This window comes from Sprattus sprattus, assembly GCF_963457725.1.
Source record: "Sprattus sprattus genome assembly, chromosome: 13".
NCBI classification, from domain to species: domain Eukaryota; kingdom Metazoa; phylum Chordata; class Actinopteri; order Clupeiformes; family Clupeidae; genus Sprattus; species Sprattus sprattus.
In genome coordinates, this window is record NC_137911.1 from 19,578,969 (window position 1) to 19,598,129 (window position 19,161).

The 19,161-nt window shown below is 45.7% G+C and overlaps 2 protein-coding genes across 3 annotated transcripts in view; both read right to left on the minus strand.

The window, feature by feature from the left end:
• LOC308374577 (palmitoyltransferase ZDHHC14-like) overlaps nt 1–3,748 on the minus strand; it is a 55,164-nt gene extending 51,416 nt beyond the window's left edge. Inside the window, exons 1-2 of the mRNA XM_080850377.1 lie at nt 3,285–3,748; nt 2,135–2,422 (exon numbers count right to left, since the gene is read on the minus strand). Of these exons, the coding sequence (XP_080706503.1) occupies nt 2,135–2,385 (251 nt within the window). The 5' untranslated portion in view covers nt 2,386–2,422; nt 3,285–3,748. The remainder of the gene's footprint in view (nt 1–2,134; nt 2,423–3,284) is intronic.
• A 4,812-nt stretch (nt 3,749–8,560) lies between these two features.
• The window catches only part of LOC308374576 (AT-rich interactive domain-containing protein 1B-like), a 147,741-nt gene continuing 137,140 nt past the window's right edge, over nt 8,561–19,161 (minus strand). For both annotated transcript variants that reach the window (XM_080850375.1, XM_080850376.1), the window contains 9 exons: nt 18,939–19,140; nt 15,293–15,431; nt 14,586–14,743; nt 13,781–13,928; nt 13,014–13,130; nt 12,743–12,818; nt 11,763–12,525; nt 11,336–11,466; nt 8,561–11,186 (listed from right to left, as the gene is read on the minus strand). In XM_080850375.1, the coding sequence (XP_080706501.1) occupies nt 9,390–11,186; nt 11,336–11,466; nt 11,763–12,525; nt 12,743–12,818; nt 13,014–13,130; nt 13,781–13,928; nt 14,586–14,743; nt 15,293–15,431; nt 18,939–19,140 (3,531 nt within the window). In that variant the 3' untranslated portion in view covers nt 8,561–9,389. The remainder of the gene's footprint in view (nt 11,187–11,335; nt 11,467–11,762; nt 12,526–12,742; nt 12,819–13,013; nt 13,131–13,780; nt 13,929–14,585; nt 14,744–15,292; nt 15,432–18,938; nt 19,141–19,161) is intronic.

The following is a 19,161-nucleotide window of genomic DNA, read 5'->3' on the forward strand; positions in this document are numbered from 1 at the left end:
ACACTGTACATGTGGAGAATATGCCATGGTTGATAAAAACATTCATTTATAGGTAGATTTATGATCCTAGAAATACACAAAATATACTTCTGAGAAAAATTGTGCGAGAACTGAGCCAAAATGTAGCTGAAGACAATAGAACTTACATATAGACCAACAGTATTGATTTACACAGAAAAGTGCAAAAGTTAACGTGTGATGTGGGTGGGTTTTAGATGTCAATTCACCACCAAACAAGTTTCCAGATGTGCACTCTCATCACAAAGTGGCAAAGTCATGTCTGTTGGACCGCTTTGTAGATCAAGATACATTTTTTACTGTAGACAACACAGGAGTAATAACGTGCACATCCCATTCCCCATGTACTCCTGATACATAACAAATAACTGTTCTACAAACCTCAGTACCACACAACCAAATGTCTTGGCCTGTAATGCTTTAGTACAACACACTTCAATTGGCTTTTACTTTATAGTGTCTGTAGCGATTACAATCTATTCCACTGAATGAAATACATACATAACTGCCAATATTATTATTCTTTTGGCTTTTGGCAAGGAAGTGATGCAAACAACTAATTCAAATCCCAACACAAAGGACCAGTAGAAGAAAACTCAGTGTTTGGGTCCTGGCTTGGGTTAAGGCCTCTGGAGACTAAAGAGAAAACAAGAAGAGACGCTATTCTTCGACTTGTATCACTTGATCAGTCAATCTATGTTTGTTTTATCTTTCTAGGCAGCCGACTAAAGGTCAGCAACAGAGTGCAGGACAAGAGACATGTGAAAAAGGCCTGTATCTTTAGACAGTAGCTGGTGGCACTTAGTGCTCAACTAGAAAACAAAACAAAGCTGTTTGTTTGTTTGTTTGTTGCCTTTACCCAGCCAGTGAGGGTGAGTTAGCTGCAAATCTGTATAATGACACAAATTTTATTTTTTTATTTTTTTGTTTACTGGTACATTCCTGGTGTACCCTTGTGTACTGATGGAAATAAGGAGGTTTTTCACAATGCTGCAAACAACATCTACAAAATCTGGGGAACAGGCAATGCAATCTCATAAGCTCATAGGGACATGCATGGTGAACTTGAATCCTACCCCTCAGAACAGTTCATGACAAGGTGGTGTCCGGCAGAGGAATAGGGATTTACATGCATTCAACTGAGTTTCACAGACCCAAGGAGATCTACACTGTAATTTGCTGCTCCATGTGACCGTATGTGAACCTTGTTTTTTAAATGATTAATGTACTTGCAACATACACCCTTGAATGGAAGGCAGTGCAATTCTGAATGTGTGCATACTGCACACTGAACTAATAAGACAACACTGTATCAGGCAGTGGGATGCACTGGGAGGAATGCAGTGGGTAATAGTATGATATTGGGTAGAATAGGACATGTTTTAATGACATTTGTGTAGGACCTTACCACTGTCTACACAACATGGATCTGCTTAAAGGAGCTGATTGAGTTTAGAGGCTGCGGTGGCAGTACATAGGGTTTTTTCATCAGCACAAAGATGAACACGGACACTAGAGAGTTAGAACAAGGAGAACAGGTGACTTCTCTTTCCAAGGACTGGGCAAAACAGTCAGCCAAATCTAAAGCAAATTCATATTTACACACACACACACACACACACACACACACACACACACACACACACACACACCCCCCCCTCTTCCTCTTTCGGCCATACTGACTCAAACTGCCCATATTTCACAAGAAAGACAGAGCTGTACAGCAAACCTCTGACAGTCTTCTTTCAATGAGCCTCCTGAGAGTGATGAGATATTTTGGGATAGAGTGTAGACTAGAGTATAGGGTGCTCAAAAATAGTGTAGACATATAAAAAGGGGGGGGGGGGGGGGGGGACTACATTTCCAAAACAGTCAGATCATGTGAACAGCAAAAGGGGAAGGAGGCCTTGTGAACTGATCATTCTAACAGATAACACAAGTCTTGCAGCTAAACAGCTAAAACGGGTAATTTGAAAACTTCAATCCCAGTTTGATATCATCTACAGTAGACACTATGATGGAGCAATACAACGCCAGCCTTCGTAATGGTAAAGCAATACAATTAGTGTGATTTAATGACAGAATCAGCAGCATAAACTGGCCCAGATGCACTTACTCGAAAACAAAGAAGAGTCCACTTGTGACAACGATGAGGACCAGGGTGAGGTAGAAGACACCCGTCTGTCTCGCCATCATAATCCTCCCGTCGCAGTAAAACTTATTCCGTCCTTGGAAGGCTTGCCACTTCTTCTTCAGGCTCTTCCTCTTGTGCGGGGACTCCATCGGTGTGGAGCTGCGAGTGCTAATCTGACTATACTCGCACTCTCGCATGGGCTCAGCAACCCCGAGATGCATCAAAGAGTACATGCACACTCCAAACGTTCAAGGGAATCCAAAGGTGAAGCTGTCAACAGAGCAGATACGGTGAAGGAGGTCATTTGATATCATCCGAACAAGATAAACCTGTGCTGTTCAACCTGCCTTGTCAGGTGAGATTATACACTCACCGGTACCTTACATAAACATACATGCTACTACAAAGCTTTAACGTTAAATTTGTGACTACCACCTTTTCAAATAATTGCAAAGAAGTCACTCAAATAAAAAGTAAACTAGTGAGCTGACCGTTTTGGATTAATGTATAGCTGTAGGTGAACTCAAATGCAAATACAGCGGCTTCAGCACCATCATACAATTTAACTGATGACTGACTGGCTGGGCCGGCTACAATGTGTTTCTGTATTATTAAATAATATCACGTCAAAATTAGCTAGCTAGCTTGATGTACAGAGAGCGACTTTCAACTCTGGCATTTTTTTTATTCAAAAATATGTGAACACACACCTAGACGTATACTTGATCATGTCAACGTCGGCAAGAATGACAGGCTAGTTTTTAGAAGCTTTTTAGGCGAAATTCCTCTACTTAGTGTCTCAATTAGACTGTGGGTCAGATAACGTCTGGGTGGATACCTGTAGGTACAGAGCCAGTTAGCTAATGTTAACCTACCTATGATAGCTAGTAAGCTATCGCTAGCAACCACTGAGGCACACTGAGAAAAAAGTTTTTCTACCACCTATCCAACTAACTAGCTGACTTACTTAAAAGTCAACTGTTATATAGAGAAACAAACAGCACATGACAACACTACGCACCGAGAAGATAAATGAAGAAACTTATTTAGGTGGCTAGCTAGCCAGCTAGCTGCTTTCTCTTTGCCTCGCTTGCTCTGATACCCAGGTTTTCCCTCGTTAGTTGTCACTCACCAGGCAGCTCTGTTGCTGTATTCCTCGTGTTATCCAGGTTTATTTCGAACAACTGTTAGAACCGAGCGTAACATTTTCTCCCCAGAATGTAGTATGAAATATATTCCTTTGATATGGACCCGTTTGGAAATATAAAGATGCTTCATTCAAACATTTAGGAAGGATGGGTGGGTCGACTGCCTCCTCGGACACCCACTCAGTCGAATGCAATGGTTCGAGGAAGACGCTTCATCCTCGCTGGTTCCTTGCACATCAAACTCCAGACGTCCGTCAACATTAAACACAGTGCCTCCAGCAATTCAGGTTCAGACGGAATGCACGACAGTCCCCCCCGCTTCTATTTACCCCGTGACTGATTATATTCTCAAAAAGTTACATCTCTTGCAGTACAGATATGTGCGCGTTGTTTAGGGGGAGCTCACTCTGATACTTCTACCACTGCCACCCTCTGGCTGGCTCGTTCCTCTCCTCTGTGTTCACTCCTACTAAATAAACTCAGAGAATCTTGTGACGAGGGGATTATGGGATTTGTAGTAAACCTGTTGCAGTTCAGCATTAAAAGGTGTCAAATAATTTTATAATTGTATTAATTTTAATTTTATTATGTCAGTGCATGTCATTTTTTAAAATAGTATTTCAGAGTGCAGGGTAAAAAAACAACAAGGGCACAGTGTGTCTTGTTCCAGATGAAGGGTTTAAAGACCACTCTTTTTTTTCTTTTGTACATTGTGTTACATTTGTTAAAATTTCCCTCAAAGCAAAACTAAGATTTTAGAAATGTTTGCAAATGTATTTAATAAGAAAACCTGAAATAATCACATTGAAAGTGAAGTGAAAGTGACTCTATGGCAGAGGTGGTGTAGACACACACACTCTGAAATCCACCTCTGCATTTGACCAATCCAGGGAAGTGACACACACAGTGAAGTTAAGAAACACTAACCCGGAGGTGTGAGCTGCCTTTGGCGGCGTCCAGGGTGCAGTGATCGGGGTTAGGTGCCTTGCTCAAGAGCACTTCAGCCGTGGATGTGGGCATGGGAGAGCAGTGGTGTACCACTTCCCCCGCCCACATTTTTCCTACGGGTGAGATCGAACCTGCCACCCTACGGTCTCCAGCCTGAAATCCTGACCAGTAGGCCACGACATAAGTATTGAGTCTTTTTACTCAGTACTACGCACCTTTGGCAGCGATTTCAGCCTCAATCCTTCTTGAGTATGACAAGCTTTATACACCTGGATCTAGGGATTTTCTGCCATTCTTCTCTGCAGATCTTCTCAAGCTCTGACAGGCTGGATGGGGATTGTCTGTGAACAGCCATTTGCAGGTCTCTTCAGAGATGTTTGACTGGGTTCAAGTCAGGACTCTCTCCATTTGACATCCACAGAGTCACTCCATGTCTTTGGTGTATGCTTAGGGTCCATGTCCTGTTGGAAGGTAAACTGTGGGTCCAGTAGTCTAAGATCCAAAGTGCTCTGGACCAGGTTTACATTAAGGATAGGGTTGCTGCCACCACCCTGCTTCACCGATGGGATAGTATCGGCCAAGTGATGAGTGCTGCCAGGTTTCCTCAAGACATGACACTTAGAATTGAGGCCAAACAGTACAGTACAAACAGTTGACTCACAGTCTGAGAACCCTTTAGGTACTTTTTTGCAAACTCCAAGCTGACTTTCCTGTCATGTCCAATCAATTGAATTTACTTCAGGTGGAAGGTAAATCAAGGTGTAAAAACATCTAAAAGATTATCAAGGGATGGGAGGCACCTGAGTGCTTATGTCAATGTGTCTAGCTCCATGAGTTCTCACCTTCAGAGGCCTAATTAGGTTTGAATAAAATATATTGGATTAGTATGAAATTAATTGAAGAGGTAAAGCTGATGAAAATAGACACACACTCCATGAGTAATCCCTAGTAAAGCCACAGCTGTTTTCAGAGATCTCTAATGAGCTCTAATCCACAGGTTAGTTCAGGACAGTGAACCACATTATGTCAGTAGGCTACCCGATATACAGTGCAATGTTTGTCATAGCACTGGTGGACTGTAATGCATGTCGGTTGAGTACTACTATGTATTTCATTGGGGCAGATTTAAATTATAGGGTTGTGTACTGTGCACAGTACCCAAAGGATTCTAACTGGATTTGACGCAGATCTGCTGGATCAGAGCTAGACCAGGTGCGAGTCCAGTCCATCGTCACATCCGGAATATCGTTATGCCTCACCAAATTGACAACCCACTCTGTCCGGAATGCCTCCTCACACACTGTGGGATGTAAGCTGAAGCACAGGCGTTACAAATATGCCACGTCAGAGCCTACCTCACTGTAGCCCACATCCTACTGCAGGCTGCTCTCCTACTCATATTGATGTGTGGGAAGTTGGCCACTATGGCAAATCCTCTCTAAAAGTCAGCCCCCACTCCCTCCACAGCTCCAGCCTCTCTATCATCAAATAGGATGCACTCATCATTGCTGTATGAATAGAAAGCTACTGATGCGTAGGATGCCAGTTTCACAAAGACAAGTGATGCGCATGAATTGACAGCAAATCAAACTCTCTCAGTAGGCACAGTCAAAACTAGTGTTCTAATATTAGCAGAAGGGCCCTCTCATTGAAAACATTTTTCACAAGTTGATTGCAATGACTGGTTAAAACTGTACCAAGTTGTCACCGAATTCAATAGGTGACAGCTAAACCTTTCACGAAGGTCAGACTTTTATCATGTTATCAGTGTGCTAAAAGCGCCAGCCTGAAGGGATCTGAGTCCCAGTGGGAGAGACTTGTTTGATTTGGTCTTATTACTCTGAGGAGTATAAGGAGTGGATGCTGCTGTGCTGTAGGTATCAGGCACTAGGTTTATCCAGGTGAGAATAACTTCAGTGCATGAAGCTGCATCCGTCAGCAAACACGGATATGACAGAAAGGTAAAGGGAGAATAGAAGGGCTTGAGACACAGATGGACAACAACATTCGGTGTCCTTGAGCCGTGTGTAATGGTACAGCAAAGTAATGTGAATGTAGAGAGCTGAAACTGAAACTGACACAGTATGCAAAAAAAGCACAACTATTGGTGGAGATAGGAAATGGCTGAGCTAAAAGTGAACTGTTTATTCTTTTTGAGCCTGCAGCCTAAGCCCCAACAAAGTCGAAAAACAGGACAGGCAAATGAAAACAATGGTAAGGAAGTCCTCCCTTTTAACTGGAAGATAGCTTGAGTACACCCAACAGTTGTGCATAAGTTCAGCCAAGGGGACAATGAATAGGCCATGAGAACACTGGTACTGAAAACTCAACTGGTGTGACATAAATGAGCTATGACAACAAAAGTGGTCCAGGTTTAAGACTGAAAAGCCAGGTTTAAAACTGCTCCAAAAGACCTGGGGGCTATTCCAAAAATGTGGTATAGTGACAAATCTAGTCAAGAGCACCTTAAAACACCTAATAGTTCTATGGCTTCATTCTCCTAGCTAAACAAAACCATGGGGTTCCTCTATTAGGAGGTTTACCACTTACTCTGACTTAATTTATCCAGGTTTTTCATTAAACCGTATTCTTGGTTCAATCCCAGGCCGAGGAAGCAGAATGAGCAAGCTTCTGCAATGACAACATTGTTTTTAGCCTCTACCCTCTGTGCCTTGTTTTGAGTGATGTTATGTCCTGTTATGTCCTATAACCTTCATTCCTAGTCGGTGTGCTTGGGTAGTTGTAGTAGTAGTATTGCCAAGTATTGTTGTTATAGAGCGATCCCTACTGCTGCTCCACCACCTAGAAATGTCTCAGGATAATTGAGTATCCCTTACCTTATCCCTAACACTGGCATCGAGCAAAGTTGGCTGCGCACGAACCAAAGCTAATTTAATAACTTGGCAAAATCATTTTTGCTAATCCAATACCAAGAGCAAGATCCTTAGTGCAAACACCTGTGGGTCAGCGCAATGCTCCCACACACCACAGAAACGCTTTAGTTCATGTGCGATGGATTTTGCATGTTGCTTGTTGCTTTGCTCGTTGCCCATCAATGGAATAAGGGCCCAACCTTAGAAAACATTCTAAAAGCCCATGGCATCACATACAATTGCACATTAATAATGGAAACACAAAGAGCAGAGCATGAATTATTTCTCAGGTTTTTGCTGAGGTTTTAAACTTAGTGTTTTTCCAGTTTGTTCACATGCATGGGGATGACTCAAAATTGATCAATCTGATTTACACCTTTAAAAAGTTAACACATTTTTTTGACTAAAAGTAGGGCATTACATTAAGCTGAATTTATTTGTATGTGCTTGCAATAATTCCTGGACAAGCTTAGGTTTGTGGCAGGTGCTGTTGTCCTCCTGGGAAAAATCCACTCATAGACAGATAGATTGAAGCACCTGATGTGCAGTGGAATTAAATTGAACATTCCAATCGAGTGGGAACATCCCTCATACACAATTAATGGGGACTGATTCCAGTGGTGTAATTATTACAATACAGCTCTTTACATATGATGTTATACAAACATGACAAACCAATATTCCTTAATAGCTACATAGGCCAGTTTTGTGATGTGAGAAGTGTGATACAAAAATAAGCATGTTCTTAAAACGTGACGGGCACTCTACAGCTTACACAGATCTGTGCATGGTCCCTTTTCAGGACAGAGGCGCCAATCAAAACCAATAGCATCACTGACCCTCGGTGGATAAGACTCTCCCTTTGTCAATGCGACCGCAATTTTGAGTGAATATTTGGAGTAGGCAACACAATGCTGGGAAGCATTTGGCTTCTAATGTCCCTTTGGAATGCATACACTCTGTTGACCTCTTTCCTAACAAGCTGTGGCTCTGAGAACAAAAGGAAGCACCATGCAAGGTCTGGAAAAGATCCTGATCGTCATAGTATCATTATCTTCAATAATGAAGCATGACATATGAGTGATAATTATATAATTATTGTGCTGTATATCACGTAATTAAAAGCACAATGTTGTGGCTGTCTGCATTTGGAATGGCAAATCTGTATCTTGAGGAGAGGAGATGGAAAATGAAATATATAATATCAGGTTTACACAAGAGTTAAGATCAGTGCTCAGATGTTAAGGTGTTGAGATGATTTCTAAGACCTGGACCCAGATTTAAAAAATAACTTCAATGAAAGTAATAGTTATAACAACAAAGACAGTAACTTTAATTATTAAAAACTACAATCACTTTTTTGTAGTACCACATCTTTGAAAAAAGGACATAGTGAACTAACTTAAAATCCAAATGAAAACAAAATAATCGTAATTTCCAATGTACAACTTTATATATACACATAGCATCTTCATGGGGAGGGGGAGAGGCAGGACTGAAGCGATACAAGTGCTTACAGAACAGTTCTTTCCAATCAGTCTTTGTCAATGATAGTAGCAAGAAGGCTGGTAAGCCAATTTTTGATTGAAAAAAAAGCAAAAGATTATTTATCCCATTTACTGGTGCAACAGCGCCCTCCCCATGGCCAAAATTATGGACTGCATGTTGCTACAAACAAAGACTGACGGTTCACATCTCAAAGTTACCCAAAATAAGGCAACTTGCCCTACATCCTATTGCACAATTCATTTTTCAGAGATGGATACATTATGTTTTCTTTGTAAAATCAGTGTTTTTTTCTTAACAGTTGGCAAAAACAGAAGCTCTATCTACAAGATTTCACAACATAAATAAATTGTCCCTTCGAAAGAAAAATCACAGGTGCTGACAGGAACATTTATAAAATTCCAAAATGTAAAAAATGAAATTGAAACAAAACTTTGTTGTTTCTCAAAAGACAAAAAAGCATCAGCTTTGGTAAAGAAATGAAAAACAAAAAAACTAAAACATAACACTGACATACATTAACAGCAAGTATTAAATATTTGTATTCAAATTATTTCATTTTATTTTTTCAAATCCTCAAATGAAAATGCTAATTATGCAGAGAAGATATACACATATATATAGATTTATATTTATTTTCATATATAAAAACATGTTTTGTGTGTTCTGTCTTTTCTTTTATTTAAATAAAAATATAAATCACTGATTTCCGTGTGATTTTCCCAGTCTGGTCTCTAGTCTCTTGGCCTGGAGCCTCTGTTGTCACGAGCGGCCGATCTGGAAAAGTACTTCACACGTGATGGTCGCCACGGAGGAAGGCAGCATGGAGGAGATGGCCACGTCCAGCAGCCGGCTCTCAAACAGCACAAACCCAGGGCGGTTCTCCTCCACTTTGGCCAGGGCCAGCAGGGCCTTGGCGGCGTAACACATCATGCTGACGCTGGGCGGGTCCATGGGCGGGTGGCCCATGTGCAGCAGGCTGTGGGGATTCTGCTGGTACTGCACCATGGCCACACCGTCCTCCAAGAAGCCCATGAGGTTGCCCACGCTGCCCTTCTGCACAGCGATGGCACGGGCGGCAGCCGAGTCGGCCTTCGCCATGTTGGACAGCATCGCCACGGCCATCTCACGATACACCTGCTGCTTGCGCTCACCCACCAGCCGCACCAGCGTGGCAAACAGCTTGTCCTGCCGCACCTGTGGCGGTGTGGCCAGCATAAGGTCCACGTTGCCGTCCTGCACGCTCAACTTGCACAGGCACTCCAGCACCAGCCGCTGGGGGCTCAGGGTTGCGTGAGGGCCCAGCGAGGGAAAGGGGTCGTGGGCCTCGGCTGACGGACACACCATCCAGTGCAGCAGCCCGTCCAGGATGGGCAGGCAGATACTCTCGGGGTAAAGCGACAGGTCCAGCTGCCCGGAAATGTTGGCAAGCGTGACCATGGCGTTCTCGCGCAGCACCGACAGGCAGTCCCACCACCACTCGTCCTTGCTGCAGGCCACACCGCGCACCTCCTGCGGCTCCTCCTTGTCGTAGGACGACGACGTCTGCCGCTTCCGCTCTGGGTGCTGGTGGTGCAGCAGCAGCAGGCGGCCCAGGACCAGCACCATGCCGGCGTGCCGGGACATCTCGCCGTCATTGCCGGGAATGAAGGACAGGCTCCGAACGATGTTGGAGATGCAGAGGCAGCGCTTGGCCAGGGAGTCCTGCCAGGCGGCAGCTGAGGCCAGGGGAGCCTCGTCCAGGCAGCGAGGCTCGTCCTCCAGCAGGGTGATGCCCTTCTGGCTCTGGACCTGATGAAGGCGGAAGGGGTAGGAGGCAGTGGAGGAGCCGTCGTCGTCTCCCTCTAATAAGGGTACCGTGTGGGAGGACAACACGTCATCAATGGTGGCCACAATGCTTCTCCTTGTCTCTTCGTCTTTCTCTTTGCGCTCCTGCCCTGGCCTGCCAGTCTGGTTCTCTAGTACGGGCTTCTGTATGTCTCCCTCCTCACGTCTCTCGAAGTGCGTCTGGATGTGGGCGGTCGAGTCTCCACCACCTATCTGCCAGTGAAGGAGGCCACTGGAGAACTCCTGGACATGGCCTAGCTGTTCTGATATGTCTTCCAGGAAATCCTCCTTGTGAACTATCCTGACCGGCAGTTTATCAAACTTACTAGCCTGCTGGAGTTTAGGCTCAGGCTCAGGTGCAGGAGAAGACTCTTCCTCCTTTTTAGTTCCTTCGTTTGCAATGTTTTCTCCCTCTACCTTCTCCTTCTCCTGGGCCTCTTTTTCGACCTCAGCTCCTGTCTCTTCTTTTGTCTGCTCTGGGACAGCCTCTGCTTTTGCGGCACTGGGTGGCACCTCCACTGTGTCAGTTGCTGCTGGGCCAGCCTGCTCCTCCACTGTCTCACAGGCGTCGTCCTCAGTAGGAGAACTCTCCTCTGCCTCAGTCTCTTCCTCTGCGGGGTCAAGCAGAGTTTTCTGTCCAATGTTACCCACTTCATACTCCTCTAGGATGCCAAAGATCTCGATCAGGCACCTCCTGAAGTATTCCACAATGAGCTCCAAGAAGCCAGGCAACTGCAAAAACAAACAAAGAACTGTCAGTGGCAGTCACTATTCTCTCACTGGTGGACTTGCAGAGAGAGCTGAATACTTCTGCCAATATAAGCAGCACTTATGTAGAACTGAGATCTTAGGATACAAGCAGAGTGGCCCAATGCATCTACCTGTGAGAGGTTGAAGGAGGACACAGTGCTGTCATCATAAAGGAGGATGTTGATGGTGTCCAGAGCCCACGTGCTCTCGGCTAGCAGGCCTGACTTCAGGGACATCATCACTCGCCAGGCCTCTGGGGTTCCTGTGGGAAAAGCATATAATCCAGTAAGTTTGGGTGTTGGCTTTTTTCACATAACTAAAGTGACAGACTGGACCTACAGTAGATGTAACATGGGGGGCTTTTCAAAAGGGGGCCTGCCATTAATCCACAGCTCTAGAGGGACATGTAGAACCACAGCTCTTCACTGCTTAGCAAAAACATTAAACAATTCTGCATTTGGTTCAAATCACATATGTCTGAATAGTAGCCACTTAGATACCATTTAGATGGGATGCTTTAAATATACAGTGAAAAGATCATTTGAGGGCACTTCATACCAGTGTCCTTTGAGGTAAGCTTGCGGCGTGGCTTCATGATGGGTTGGGTGCCTTCTATGGACCCCAGTGGGTAGTTGAGGTCTTTGCGTAGGTTGGGTGGCATATGGCCCTGGGAGCCACCACTGTGCATTTGCATACCAGGCTTGGGCATTTTCATGGGTGACATGTAGGCTTTGCTGGGGGACATGTGTGACTCCAATGAGCGCTGGTAAGAGGCTGGGCTGGGGGCCCGTGACACATGGTTGACCATAGAAGAGTTGGTCTGGTAGGAGGAGGTTGGCTGCCTGGAGCTCATGGATGCCATCGAGCCCGAGGACGAGGACATAAAGGGGGACTGGCCACGGTGCCCGGGCCACTGACCATCCGGACCTGGCCGCATGCCGTCCATGTCGTCTCCGCGGCCCATGCCTGGGTAAGATGGCATCTGTGAGGAGTGGCCTGGCCTGGTTGGATATGGGTAGGGCATGTCTGTCCTGTTGGGCCACATGTTGGGCACTTCACCACTGTTGGCAGACGGGGGTCCTGCTCCCATCATCTGAGCAGGCATGCTATGCTGTGGGGGACCTTGTCCTGGACCCATGCGGTCACGGCCATAGGGGTAAGGGAACTGGCCCTGCATCGACCTCCGGTCTGGACCAGGGTAGCCGCTGGCGTACTGGCCATACATGTCTGCCTGCTGGCCACCGTAGGGCATTCCATACATCTCCCCCTCGTGCCTCTTCGCTGGTGGTCCGTACATGCCATCCATAGCCCGCTTGTAGCCCTAGAGGGAAATGTACACCTTTAGGAGTGGCTAACGGACATGAACAATGCCACTAAACAACATTTGAACATTTGAAGGATATTCCTTTAACTTCTGCATGCCTCGTTATGGATGTGGTAGTTTTGGATGGTTGTGTTGATAATTCTTATCAAAGTTGTGATTTCTGTGATCAATACGATGTAATTTACAACCTTCTCACATAGAGGCTGCCTCTCACCTGTTGCTGAGGGAACATTCCGGAAGGGTGCACACCGTACGGCATTCCAGGGTAATGCTGCCCGTAGCCATCGTGCCTGAGAAAAAGGAGAGATGTGGCATTTACAATCACATGCAATTAATGGCTTTTAAAATCAAAAGGCATTAAGGGACGACTAGCAATATTCATTGTATTCAAATAGACTTTAATATTGTACTGCAAAGAGATTTAAACAATATTGGGGTCATACCTCAGACCTCATATATACACATTCCCATGCCATGACACTTACCTTTGTGAGGGATATCTGTTGGGTGAGTATATGCTTCCATCATTGTTTGATGGTCCCACACTGCTTTGACCTCCAGGAGGACCCATGCCTCCCTCCATCCCCATCATGTGCTCTGACCTGGGGGACACAGGCAGCGGCACACAGGTTTGCATTTATTCATGAATGTTATCGCATTTCCAAACTACAAGTAAAGCTGATGCACACACAGTTTAAGGGAGTTTCTACATATAAATGGGAGACACCAGGCAAAGTGAAAACATTTTAATGATGGATGTTGTTTTCTCCTGACTCCCGACTAATTTGAAAACAAAAGCAGTTGTATCAAAGTGCTTTCCAGTTGAGGTAAATAGATTCCTAATAATAGGACATAATAGGGTACAATAAAGAATAAGTAAGACATAATACATCACTCTTCTGATCACACAGTCAAATTACAAAGGCATTGTAATTCCAGTAAAGCAGTTTTAGAGAGCGCAGACAAAGGATTGTGTTTCTTAAGTTATTCTCCCACGTTAATATCAAACATCATTTGATATTCATGACTCATCTCTTCAAAAGCCTAATTTAAACATGCATTGGTTAACCAGCATAGGTGTTTAACAACACAACATACACTGTAATCTATTAGACTACACATGCAAATTTGAACTGTAGTGTATATGTGTGTGTGTGTCTATGAATATATTTGTGTGTGTGTGTGTGTGTGTGTGTGTGTGTGTGTGTTTGAGCAGATGTAAATGCACATGTGCATGTATGTAATTACTCACCTCCTGTCATAGCCTGGTCCATAGGGGTACTGGGAGCGTGGCCCCATTCCCAGAGTGGACATCGGGCCGGGCGCACTCCTGACATACATCTCCTGCATGGCACTGGGGGGCATCTGCCCTGCCATGTAAGGATCTCCACAACCTGCCACTGGAGACAGGGTTTCATTTGCTTGATTAATTAAGGCTTGGTGGTTTCTATGTTTCTTAAACACCCTTTTTCCGGGTATCCAATGAAAAGTTAGCACATGATGCATATGTTAATTAAAATCATTTTTCAAGAGAAATACAGAGAAGCTAATTCAACTGGTATTTCAATATCAATATTTATATATTTATTATATATAACTATAGATTGGCTTTCATAATAGACTTTCAAATTTCAATTATGTCCAGTAGGGGGCAGCAGTGCTTTTCATATGATTTTCAGTGAACTCAGAATGTTGTCTTTTCCTAGAACAATATACTGTTTTCCCACAAAAACCTAAACTGGCATGTCACCTTCTGCTAAAAAAGAGAGATTTCATCTGGTGCCCACCAAGAGCGCAAAGGCTGAAGAACATGTAACAATGTGCAAATCTATCACTGATTCTCATTTCCACAGACAGAGGGGGAAAAAAATAGGAGAAAGGAGGGAAAAAAAACGAATGGGGAAAGTGAGGGGAGAAATGAGCGGCTGAGCGAGGAGGAGGATGGGGAGGGAGGTACTTGAGTGGAGAGAGCAAGAGAGAGGGGACCTGAGAGGAATGAGAGGGGTTGCTGAGAGGGTTGGAGAGGGAGCTGCTCTCTGGTGGAGGAATGCTCTTACCCTTCCTCATCCCAGCAAAGGGGTCCTTGTTGGCCTCAAACTGCATCCTCATCATGGGGTCTGGCTGGTAGGGCCCACTCGGGGGGATGGAGTTGCGTTTGGGGAGGCTGGGGTCGTTGGCCTCTGAGAAGGGGTCTTGTATGCTGATAGAATTGTTCCTGCCAAATACAGTGAGGAGACTTCTAAGAGATCGAATTACACACATAAAATGGTGCATTTATAAAATGAGAAAGTTATTATCAGTTCACTGAATATATATTCATACATAAAAATAAGCCTCTTTGGTATATTAGTACTATTTTAATAACTATGATCAACACTATAGTATATGTGATTATACTAAATGGCCAAAAAGGGAAGTGAAACAACTAGGGATCTTTCTGATTTCTGGAAAATACGCATGTATTGTTTTTAAATACAAGTGTATTTTTTTTTTGAAACACTTATGAAGCTAATACCAGTACATCTCATCCTACACAGCAACAAATGAATGTGTCCATTAACTGCAATTATCATTTATGTATCAAAATGTTACCCTTCAGTGATAATAATAATAATAATTCTATTTTGTAGTTACTAGATTATCATGGACTTTCAAATCAACCATTGAGCCACTTCCAATCCAGTGCAGCTCCAGCACGTAGGAAGGAACAGGTGTAAGGAAACACAGAGGGCGGGAGGGTGGGGGCTCTGACGGAGTAGCTTACCTGCCACCTGGCGCAGCGGGCACATGGCCCTGGGGGGTGCTGGCTGGGGTGGGGCGCTTCAGGTCACCTGGCATCTCGGTCATGGAGCTGCTGCCGGTGGACTGGGGGGTGTGAGGCCCCTGCAGGGAGCCAGAGTTGGCTGGGGAGGAGATCAGAGGATTAGAATGGAGTGGGTGAGCAGAGGAAGAAGTGGAGGACCACTGATATCCAGGTACAAGAACACAACAAATGACCAAGTAATGGTCTACAAAACAAAGACCAGCTAAATTCTGCTATGAGCTGGAGCAATGTAACAGGAGAGGCAAATTCTAGCTGCTACCGACAGTAAGGCAGCTGAGGGGTTAGGATGTACTGCTGTCTCACAGTGGCAATAATTTGGTATGGATTTGAACCAGATGCTATCTACAGTCTTACAATAACAAAGTGTATTAGAAAAGAAATGACTGGGAGCGCATACAAAATCTACCAATAATACTGACCCTCCTGATAACTACACATATGCTTGACATGTTGTGATTCATACTGAGGACACAAACCCATAGCCGGGTAACCGAGCGCATCCCACATCCCCCAGTGCCTGAGGATGTGGGGAACACAGAGACTGCTACAGAGGGTCCACAGAGGGAGAGGACACACAGAGAGAGGCAGTCGCTCCCACACAGTGGGATTTGCCTGCTGGACTTTTTGGCAGGTTTTTGAAGATTGCTTTCCATTTTGGTTGGTGATAAGTTCAGATGGGATAAAGTTGGTGATAAGTTCAGATGAAAAACCTGGGGCCATGCACACACTAACACACGCCCGGCACACACACGCGTGCACACACACACACACGTGCACACACACGCGTGCACACAAACACACACACACACAAACACACACACACACACCAAACACTATACTGTATTTTTTACTGTTTTTTACCATTTCTATCAAAGCCACGACACAAAATGTTCATTATTTACTGCATCTGTTTAAATAATGTATTTGCAAGACATTAAGAGTGTAAAGGAATTCTAGTATTCTAAATAGGAGTCTGAATGGTTGTCGGTACTAAATATCACATTACAGAAGATGACTGGGCAAATAATGGCTTTTAAGAAACCCCAAAAATAGAGAGCCAAAATATCTCTAGTTTTTGTCAAGAAAACAAAACCCTCTGAATAAGCACCACTCACTGAGTGGAAGTGAAGACATACCCCAAGGCCCTCTAACACATAAAATGACTCTAAATTTAAAAAAGAATAAGCCAATGATAGTGTGAAATATTTATACCCAATTCTAAATAATGCAACCATAACCGTTTACTTCCTCATTAGAGGCCATTGAAACATCAATGCAGGGAGAGAGAGAGATGGAGTGCACAGGAAGGACGTTTAGTGCCTGGAGAGAGGGAGAGGGAGAGGGAAGGAGGGAGGGAGGGAGCATTTGTCCTTGGAGAGAGACGGGAGGAGGGGGAGGATGTGTGGGATTCCTCCTCTTTCTAGGATATCCCTTTGCTCCATTGCCGGTGGCAACACGTGGAAGGCTCCAAAAGTAAACAATGGCAGGGTTACTGGAGGTTAACAGCCTCAGCGTACTTCACATCCCGACTGGCTGACGCAAACAGGAACGCAGGCTGGGAAGGGGACATCTACTCAGACTGAACTGCTGTGCCCTTTACCCCATATTTTAGGGGAAGGTGGAAGGTGGAAAGAGAGAGAATGAGAGAGAGAGAGAGAGAGAGAGAGAGAGAGAGAGAGAGAGAGGGAAGGTGGAATGAGAGAGAAAGAGAGAGAGGAGGCAAGACTGGAAAAAGGGTATAAGCCTCTCCCTCACTGGGTCAGCATGTGAAATGAGGTTGACTGGAGGTCACTTTTGTTTACGTCCCATAATCCATCCCCATTAATCTTCCTTGAGGGAATCTCCCCCCCCCCCCCCCCCCCCTCACTCTTCCTCCAACCTTTACCTCAACCCCCCCCCCTCCTTGTCCCTCCACTCCCCCCACCCCCCTTTCTTCCATTCCTGGCACCACGACAACTCTCCTGCTCTGGCATCACCAGCTGACAGCTATATACAGCTGGAGGTGGGGGCTGAGAGGTGAGAGACGCCACCTGCCCGCATGACTCGCTGCTTCCCATGCGACGAGAGACAGCCACCTCTGACAGACGTCTTCAGCAGCATGAGTGGCCTGCGTGCGTCATCGCTCCATTCCCGCCCGGTCGGCCCCTCACCACCACTCAATCCAGACACCAAGAATCTCGCCCCCTCTCTCTCTCTCTGCTGGAGGATAAACGGTTAGGGAGGAAGGGGGGAATAAATCGTCTGCAGTGGTTGAGGTGCACCAAACCTCCGGCAGGTCAGCGGAGATGTCTAGCGGTCGCACCTGCTGAGAGAGGACCGGGTGCCTGAATCTGGTTCTGCTCAGCCGTGCGAAAACCACATTGCAAAGCAACGTGAATAGCGTCGCAGGAACTTGAAAAATAAAACACACAGAAGAAAAGAAATCCCCACCGTCACCAAGGACTGTGAAGGCACGCGCGAACAAACCTCTCTCCCTTACATCTTGGCATTCTTTGAGTGGGGTTCTTGTGAACATTCTCTCATGACAGTAGCGCATGGAAAAAAAGAGGGAATAAATAAATAAATAATAACGAAAGTGGAAATGTAGAAAGGGTAAGGGGGGTGAGGGGAGGGGGGTGAGGGGAGGGGGGGCCCATCACAGAGCGGCAGTGGGGTTGTTGCACAGAGCAGCCGGGAGACAAGCGGCGGCTCACAGCCAGATGAAAGGAAGGATGCGGAGCATTAAGATGAAAAGAACGGAATTTCTCATGGGGCCAGAGGTGAGGCGCAGCACGGCTCGAGGACGGCCCTGCTGTTGCTGCGCTCTCGTGGACGTGCCAGTGCGTGACTCTGCGTGTACGAGGAAGCGCCCGTGGCTGCGTCTGTGTGCCGCCGTGCGTGTGACTGTGGATGTGCGGGTGAGTGAGTGAGTGAGTGTGTGTGTGTGTGTGTTTGTGTGTGTGTATGTGTGCGTCTGTGAGTATGTGTGTGTGTGTGTGTGTGTTTGTGTGCTGAGTGTGCTGTCGGCGCAGCTTCTCTCGTCTCCCTGTTCCCAGCTGCTATTCTTGGGTCAAGGGTCGCGCTCCTCATCAGGGCTTGTAATGAGGGCCAAGACTTCTTGCCCAGCCTCTCTCGCTCCTCACCTCTCCACAGACGTCAGCGCTAATGGAAACCAGCTCTCAGCACAGGCGTGGCAGAAACACAAGCTTCTCCTTTTGAAAGGGAATGCAAAAGTCCACATCATCAGGAGGTGGCTTGATGAGCTTTGGCCCTTTGTGCTTAAATGGGAGTCATGTCTGTGAGTTAAAACATCAAAACAGCGCTACTGCTGCAGACACGTGACAGTTCTGACAGCAAGACGATAAGAAGAGGTCCAAGTGTGTGTGAGTCAGAGTCACTAGTGGGGAAAGAAAGATATGTGGGAGGGTGAAACACTTGAGGAAGTAAAAAAAAAAGTCTGGAGCGCTCTGATTCTGAACAGGCACACTCCAGCAGTCACCCATTCCAGAGCACCTCTGTGGGGTTCCACATAAGTAGCGAGTGTGTGCTTTAAAGATGCCTGTCCTACCTAAGCAGCAGGTGTGTGCTCTACAGATGCCTGGCTTACCTGGTGATGGAGGCTGAGGCCGGGGCTGCTTCCTGTCCCCCGCAGGGCAGGCGTCCAAAGGGTGGTCCTCTCCGCGCTCAGCCTTGCACTCGTAGGCAAACAGATACTGGATGTAGTGCTTCTTCAGAGAGCTGGCAGACGTGCTGGAGGTCCCCACGGTCAGGGTGGTCGACAGTTCCCTCCACTTCTTGTTCTTGTTCATCTGGAGGCACAAAAGTGTGTG